At 43.2% G+C, this 8,974-nt stretch overlaps 2 protein-coding genes across 2 annotated transcripts; both read left to right on the plus strand.

The window, feature by feature from the left end:
• Positions 1-6: 6 nt before the first annotated feature.
• On the plus strand, positions 7-1,652 carry LOC118425592 (cytochrome P450 CYP12A2-like). Its single transcript, XM_035834534.1, has 3 exons — positions 7-159; positions 620-819; positions 1,395-1,652. The coding sequence occupies exons 2-3, from the start codon at positions 669-671 to the stop codon at positions 1,604-1,606; spliced, it is 363 nt and encodes a 120-aa protein (XP_035690427.1). The 5' UTR covers positions 7-159; positions 620-668; the 3' UTR covers positions 1,607-1,652.
• A 984-nt stretch (positions 1,653-2,636) lies between these two features.
• On the plus strand, positions 2,637-5,863 carry LOC118425590 (probable cytochrome P450 12d1 proximal, mitochondrial). Its single transcript, XM_035834529.1, has 5 exons — positions 2,637-2,803; positions 3,166-3,244; positions 4,161-4,320; positions 4,659-4,702; positions 5,058-5,863. Exons 1-5 carry the CDS (start codon positions 2,652-2,654, stop codon positions 5,163-5,165), a joined length of 543 nt encoding a protein of 180 aa, XP_035690422.1. The 5' UTR covers positions 2,637-2,651; the 3' UTR covers positions 5,166-5,863.
• Positions 5,864-8,974: the final 3,111 nt, after the last annotated feature.

Raw genomic sequence — 8,974 nt, forward strand, 5'->3', positions numbered from 1 at the left:
ACCGGGAGAAGATTGGCCACTGGACCTGGTGGTCATCAGCGATCCGAAGGAGATAGAGAAGGTCTTCCGCAACGAGGGGAGATATCCCGAGCGCCTTCCGCTGGAGAGTATCAAAGCCTACCGGGAGCTTAAGAAGTTACCAGCTGGAGTAGTGAATCTGTAGGTATAGACAATAGACACACACACAAACATACAAACACACACACACACACACACACACACACACACACACACAAACACACACACACACACACACACACACACACACACAACCGCACAAACACAACACACACAAACACACACACATAAGTGCTTACACACACAACCGCACAAATACAACACACACAAACACACACACAACACACATACACATAAGTGCTTACACAGACAAACACACACACACACACAGACACACTCACGCACGCACACACACGCCTTCTTCAGGATCAATAATTACTAATCACGTCCTAACTTAAACTCGCGAGCGCTTCAGACGCATGACTTTATTGACACATGATCTTACGTATGCGTGACGTCAACAATAGGTCAAACGTGCCAGGAAGTTTATATCTGTGCAATAACTTTGTTCTTCAGATCAGGTTTCGTCTTTATTTTTCAGAAACGGCCCGGAGTGGCAGCGCGTGCGCAGCTCGGTTCAGAAGGACCTCATGCGGCCCAAGACTGTCGGTGCTTACGCCTCTCTGCAGGATGACGTCACCAGGGACTTGGTTGACGTCATCAGGGCTCTGATAGGGAAGGAGGAGAGCGGAGGTCAAGTTCACAACTTCATCAACTATGTGTACAGATGGGCGCTAGAGGGTGAGTATGAAATCCTTACACCACTAAGGCATGGGCTTGGTGCAGGCATCTATGATAAAGCGTATGCTTTAAAAAAAATGACACTTGCATATTAGATTGAACTAGAAAGGTAATATTTGCAAGCAAATACAGAATGTTACCTTCACATGTTGTAGTCTAACACTGGCAAGTTCATTCTTATTTGAACACATTTCTAAATGTAGTGACCCGAGCCCCTCTAGATCTGACATTTGCTACATTATGTAACCGAACACCACATGGTGACTGCTACTTTACCGGTTACCATGGTGACAGCCGTCTGGTCCAGGTCGTTGACCTTATTTGTGCGGAGAAGAAGAAACAAAGCACAAACAGACATGTTCCCTTCTGTGAAGGTAACATAATTAAGAATGTGACTTTTTTTTGATAGAATAGATATGTCACTGTCTAAGTTATTTCGACTCTTCGATGATTAACAATTTTTTTCTATCTAATTTACATCTTGCCGGGTCCCGGTTTGGAAATATGCTCCTAGCTCAGTATGATTAATAGACCTTTTTGTCCATAAAAATCAACACCTTACCTTACCCACCTAGCGATCAGCGTGGTTGTGCTGGACAAGCGACTCGGTTGCCTGACCTTGGATGACCTTGAACCGGGTTCTGACGCAAAACTGATGATTGACGGGGTCAACGACTTCTTCGATTCGTTCGTCGTACTGGAGACATCGGCAACTGGTCTCTACAAGTACATCAGCACACCGACCTGGAGGAGGTTCGAAAAGGCGATCGACCAGTGGCACACGTAAGTGACATTTCGTTCTTGGATTACATGTAGTTCTTCTAGTCTAAACAGTCCGACTAATGAGCAGAAGGGCGTATGCAAGCCTCCTTCACCGGCCCTCTCTTGGGGCATTGGCGTAATTGGGGGGGGGGGGGGGGGGGGGGGGGGGTAGAGATTCCGGGTTAGGGCGGGCAGGTCCCCTGCCTGGCTGGCACGGATCGAAGGCCTCACAGGCGGGAGCAGTTACCACCGTGCCAGGCAGCGCATTCCACTGTGGGGTGGTTCTTGGAAACAACGAATAAACCAGTTGTCTTGGTTTACCTTCTTTGAATTCTTACCTTTCAACAAAAAGTTCGTTTTCCCTCGAAAGATGGAGTACAAGAGTCACATGGTCAGATGAAATGTGCCGGTAATTATATAAGACATGTCAAAACACAAGGGTCGGATAAAATGTAAAGAAAAATTTATGATAAACCTGGAGCTCGCCAAATTTCAAGATCGCCCGAGATTCGACGGTATTTTTTGCTGACAATCTGCCCCGTCACAAATTGAACAGTGCTCGGTGTTCCAAATTCACAAACTTAAGGTTTATTAAGTTATTGTCTTTTCTGCGTGTTAGATGCACAACTGACATCGCACGTAGGTTTGAATCCAAACGGACATGCTGATAAAAATCGCCCGAATACCTAGTAATGGCCACGACGTCGGCCATTACCAATTTGTAGCTCGCCGACATGTCGGTCGGGCTTATTTCTTGTTTTGTGACGGGGACTTAATATACTTAAATAGATGTTCGCACTCTGATTGCCTGTTACGTTGCTTAAGCGAGCAAACACAGGTGGTCAAAGATAATGATTTGTGTTTTGGTTGACATTGATAGAGATTTTTAAAGTTCCTTGTGAATTGTCTCGAATTTTAAAATACATTGTCGTGATATGTATGTCACATGGAGGAGAACGTATTGAACGACCCTCGTACATTTAATTTTCTAGCGTATATAATATCTTATCCTGTGTTGACTTATATCATTATCATAGTTTATTTATTCACTTTAGACAGGGAATACCCTGATGTTCAATCTCTTCTGCCTGGCGAAAAACCCGGAAGCCCAGGAGAAACTTTACCGAGAGATCCAGGAGGTGGTCCCAGCCGGGCAGCCCATAGGTGATAAGGTGTTGAACAGGATGCACTACCTGCGGGCCGTGGTGAAGGAAACTTTTAGGTATGTATACGTAACTTTCACAGGATATTTTTGGTTACATCATGAAAATACAAGCATACAAATGGTAGTGGTTCCATACGATGTGTCTATCACGAAAACAAACAGAAAGCTAAGGCAACCAATTGGAATTCTAATACTAATAGGTGAAACTTTCTTTCATTGTTTCTGTAGCTACTGGTTCTGAGCGCGTACTCTTATATTATTTGAACATCTACAAGTACAAGGTGATTGTGGTGGGTTGTTACTGACGTAACCAGGATTTGCACAAATTGCTAAATTGTGGAAAGGTAGTTCATACATTTAGCCGCCACAGAAGGCTCATCGTTCGTTGATTTTTCTCTATTTATTTCGAAATCTTTCAGGGTCTACCCTACCGTCCCCAACAACCTGAGAAAGCTGGACCGAGACATCGTGTTGTCGGGCTATCGCGTCCCTGCGAAGGTATGCTAACATTTCCATCATCGGGAATATACAGTCGGGTACGTTAATCGCTATGGTATGGGAAATTTGTCTGTCAGTTTGAAATATATCCGACTGGACCTTTACACGAGAATCGGAATGCCGTCTGACTAAAATTCTTGTCTTTGTATACTACTGGGAATTTGCAGGGTATTCTGGAAATTCTCTGCATTCCAGATATGTGTGCCTATTCTTGTGGCCGTCCCGAATGTTTGTCATGCTCAAAACTTCCGAGGTGCAATTGAGGTAAAGAATTATCGGACGGCATTCAGAGTATATTATAACTATTTTAACTGCAGTACGACCGCATTCTCAGGCATTCCAAGATTATTCGAAACGTATTCTGATCTCATTAGAAGGAGAACCGACCGGCCACAAGAATGAACACAAATTTTTGGAGTACAGAGAGAATTTCTAGGATGTCCTGTGAATACCCAGGAATATCAAGAATTATCATTCAGACGGCATTCCGGCTCATTCCGCCTCTCGTGTGAGGAGGTATTAGGAATTCCCGCCCGAATGTGGTAGGAATTTGCAAACTCTTCATCCAAAGCCCCTATTGCATTTTGGTCGATGATGGCGTTGGAAACTGAACTACATTTCAGCAAAATACAATAATATGGAAATTTGGAAAAAGACATTTCCAACGAATATATCTATGATGAACTTCTTTAGTTCTAATGACCAATGAATTGCAGGTGACCTCATGCATGCCAGTGGTTGGTCAAAAAAGTCAGGAATCAACCTGGTGATTATCATGTTACGTCCTTGGACCAATATACCACTGTAAACTAAAATTTACAAATTCAACAATCAACCAAACGTCCTGTCCGTCGATGTCGTGTTGTCTATTTCACCTTCCTTCTCATATTGCGTGTACCTCTCCTTCTGTCTTCAGACGACCGTCTTCATGGTTGATGACGTCATCAGCTCGCTTCCGGAATACTATCCGGAACCGGAAGTCTACAAACCTGAAAGATGGCTCCGTGATGACGAGTCCAGCAGTGTCCAGCCGTTCACCCTGCTGCCGTTCGGCTACGGACCGAGGATGTGCATCGGTAAGTGTTTTACAGGACTTTTCTGGATTGAACAACAGGTTCTTTTTACACAACATTGGCCGACGTTCCAAGTTTAAACTGGTTCCACTTCGCACTGAAGCTAGCTGTCTGTTGCATTATGCGCAAGAATGCGGTACAAAATGCGTGTTTATATCCAACCCTGATCACTAAAGTGGATTTGTAATAAATTTCACAAGTGTGTGTGTGTAAAATAACTTTATTCAGTAATTTACCAACCAGAAAGAAATATTGTAGTCTGTGTTCCCCTTGAATGTTGCAATGTATTTATGCTTGAACAGATTGAGTCAATTGATCGTTTGGTTTGATTCCTTCCCCAGGTCGGCGTTTTGCAGAACAAGAACTGCATCTCGGATTGATCAGGGTAGGTTCCTTTGCCGTTTAAGAATTAAAGATACAACACATAAGAGCGGTATAATCTTGAATGTTCATTTTCACTCTATGAAGTTTAGATACATCGACATCATAGACATTTCTGTTCTGTCTAATGATAGTATGTACTCTTTTGAAATACCTTGGCGCATCACGCACCAGAGTGCATATTTAGAAGCGCACGTACTTTCCTTCATTTAATTCTACCGTTTTTTGTAAGTGCCAAAGTCATTGTACGTTCGAACTGAAGGAGCACAAGATGTCTTCCATGTGAAAAATGTATCACCGCATTAGTTCTCTTTTCCTTTTTGTTATCAGTAAGTTCTACATGATTATTTTTCATGCAGATTGTGCAAAACTTCCACGTCGGATGGGCAGGAGAAGACATGAAGCAGGTGAACAGGATGGTGTTTGCTCCGGACAGGGACACCTTCGTCTTCTCCGAAAGAACTTAGAGATCACATCTACCAAGTATCAAATCATGCTCCTTGGACTGTTCAGGTGATAAAACAACGATTGGTGAAATTTGGACAACATAGTTTGGCAGAAAGTGGGTCAGAGAACTGCTCGAGACAGCGGAGCATTGCTGAGTAGAGTGAAATACCATGCTAAACTTTCTTTCAACACAAAGATATACAGGGGTCAAATTTTCAACGTCTGTCGACGTCTCAGGTACTCTAAGAGTGGAGTACTGGAGACACTTCCACATTAGAGATCAAACGTTTGGCAAGCCATCCACCGACAGTGAAAAAACGTATGCATATGAAATATCAAATTTTTATATTTGAGAAATGTGACAATTGTTTAATAATATAAACATACATCATTACACATACATGGTGCGAAACACATAATCGATCGAGTCAAATCTGATATCTGGTTCGTGTCCGTTCATTTATTTATCAATCTTTTAGGGTCTGGGTCACTTCTTTTACTGTTTAAGTATTTTAAGGTTATTTATAGCATATTAAACATATTATTGATTATCACAAAGGAAATTTTTTAATTGTAAATCTCATTTTAAGGCATTTTCGTCATTTTACAGTTATTTTCCATTAATTGACAACGCTGCGTGTCTAATAACATGTTCATTTTGTCCAGAAACGCAACAGTGACACACGTCAGTGTGAGTGCAAGAGAAAACCGGCGAAAATAACACAACAGTGACGCAGTGAACGAACCCGAAGCGACGCAAGCTTGACGCAAGTGCACCTTCAATGTGCACTCTCACCGTACATGCGTCAAGCTTGTGTCACTGCGGGATTCGTTCACTGCGTCACTATTTTGTTATTTTTATATTTGTTATGTAACTTTTTATAATCAAGATATTCCGTTATACGTAAAAGTATAACTTTGAAGATGACAAAATACACAAAAAGTGAGAAAATTCGTTCTTTATCTGTGAAATTCGTTGAGTATCTTTCGAACCCCGCAGAGACGCAAGCGTGACGCAGGTACAGTGGGAGTGCACCTTAACATTATAAGGCCTTTCTGAGGCCGTAGGAGCAGTGAATTATTATCCTCTTGGTCTAGGGCAAGGCACCCTCACACTCAGGGTTGACAATCACGGCAAAGCCTATGATATCAACCCTGACAAATCAGCCACAGTATTCGGTTATTAGGGGTGCCTTGCTTATGAATATTAATGAGCTTGCCCTTATATGGGCAGTCAGCCGTTGGGGATCGGGCGTTGGCATGGTGAGCAAACAAAGTCATGGTAATACGTAACATGATTGGCTGATAGCTTCCCAGCGGCCTTTGCGAGACAGCTTGCGACAACAACAAGCCCAAGGAAGGCCTGTTCTCTGATTGGTTGACAGCTTGTTTGTGGCGACAATCATAATACCCGTAGGTAAGGCCTGGGACAGCAGGGCCCCATAAGGTAGTGCCGTTGGGGACCGGGCGTTAGGAGGATGGGGCAAGGTATTGGAATGCAAAGCCTACCCCTCTCCTTCCACATCCTTTTTAATACCTCCGCAACCGGAGTCAGGAACCTGTTTACAGGAAGGAAAGTCCCAGGTCAGCACAAGATCGGTAGCATGACAGGATTTGAATCCGGGACCTCTGTGTTCTGGACCAAACACCCCACAGTTACGCCGCACGACCTACCAAGGGTAGACTGAGCAGCACAAAGGAAACAAGTGACCGTAGGTAACAAACTTTGTGACTTAAATTTGGTTTTTACATGTTGTAGGTTAAGCAGGTAATAGCCTTGATGTTGTTTGTTTTGTTTGTCCGTTTGGTGTGCGTCCGCGTTGCTGGATCGCGTATATATATAGCTGTTCTGAACGTGCGGTGTCACGGGCGCACGCTCACCGCAAAAAAGCGTTCACAATACTCTTGGTACCACACGTACATATATGATAAGGGGACAAACGGCAACAACCTATATGATAAAACCAAGTACATTACAGCACATCATCAGCGTAACGCAAGGCGCAGCACGAACATCTAAGATCACAAACGGAATATAACACATCAGGTCCCAAAACGCTCAAGTACATAAATACAGTTAATCATCATATTAAAAATTGACATGGACACCCCAGACAGATACTCTATGGTGTCAGCTGGTGCAGTGAACCAACTGGCGACAGCAGAAAACGATTCTGTTCACTGAACCAGCTGGCGAGACAAATATAGGTGTGGCATCTGTTCACGTAACTCATCGTATCTGCTTGAAGATAAGCTAGTTACCAAATGCTGAAACAACATTGCCTGTTCCACAATACGGAAGATATAGGGGGGTTTCTGAAATTATTACATCGATTATAACAACAGCTACGGCCAAAAGAAAGGTACGTGCATCATTTCACACCGGCCGCGGTGTACAGGCGACGTGCCAAACCACATACGAATGCGGCAAACGGAAACATAGAGATATATAGGTGCGAGCGCTGACCGAAAAAACAATTCACAATACTTTGTCGACGGAGGTTACCCTCCAGTCACAAAGTAAATATGGTCACCTTTGGGTCTCCATTCTCTGTAACTATGTTTTTAAACATTCTGTGTAAATATGAATGTGCAGACCACAGGAAGAATATAGCCTCTTATGGGGCTATAATTGTGGATCTAAATAAACTCAAACTCAACTCCATTCCTGTACTCACCAAACGGTGCATATTCCAACGCCGTCCCGATAAGTGGAAGGCCCTTGGGCCCGGGGATCTCCTCGAACGGCAGAGCGGCTGTGTCGTACGTGACGCTATCTTCCGCCTTGTTGCTCTGTGGACGGCAGGTCGTTTTTAGGGCTGCCAAACTTCGTGCGCCACAAACCCGGAACAAACTCTGCCCCTGGTGTCGGACAACCCTCTGTAGCAAAGACATCCTCACCTTCAAGTCTTTTGAGATCTTAAACTCAACAGGAGTCAGAATGCAGACCTTCTCAGTTAAGATTTCCTGACTGTCTCTCTTGCGAGATGCAAAGAGAATTGTCACGGTTTCTGGACATTAGGGGCCCCTTCACAAAGACTATGGCGTCATCGACCGTACCGAGGTCATGGTCTATTTAGGCCTACGTCACATTTCCAAAACGGGGCCCGGCCGGGCTGTTTCAGAAAACGAAAAATAGAAATATATGCGTTACAATATACACAAATAATGCTCACGGCTATTCTCTTTACGTCTTGTGTAATTTGGTGCCTTTTATACCATACTTTTCGTTCCCAAATGCTGCCCATTCTAGAGCCACCAAAATATGGTGAATTTTCCTAAGATTTAGTTAGGATGGGATGTTTGCAGAAACGAAAAATAAAAGTGCTGAACGTAAGTATCAAGGAATATACACAAATCATGCACATGACTGTTGTCTTAACGTTCTGTGTCTTTCGTTGCCTTTTATATCATATTTTTCGTTTCCGAAAGCTACCCGGCCGGGCCCCGGGCTGAGAATTTGGACCTAAGCCTTTACCGACTTCAGTTCACGTGCCTTCCTTAAGGTTCTGGTCTTGTTACTAGTGACAAGAGCTACCCAACTTTCTGAATGATGAAAGATAAAATACTAGAAATTTGAAAACAAACTAGAGTTTGATTTTTGCTTAGTCCGAGGCTCCTAGCCTACCAATATATCACTGCGACAGTGTTGCGTCAGTGTTAAACTATGTATTCACCTTTTACGTTGTGATAAAAATTACGTTATGTAACAAAATGACGTCAGTATTTATGAATATATCTGTGGATGGAAATTCATAATATCAATTAAGTATAATCTGTTAAAAATAGTATCGAAAGCTTTAGACAGTATTCTGCATCGTCTCATTGC

Source organism: Branchiostoma floridae, chromosome 11, assembly GCF_000003815.2.
Source record: "Branchiostoma floridae strain S238N-H82 chromosome 11, Bfl_VNyyK, whole genome shotgun sequence".
Taxonomy (NCBI): Eukaryota; Metazoa; Chordata; class Leptocardii; order Amphioxiformes; family Branchiostomatidae; genus Branchiostoma; species Branchiostoma floridae.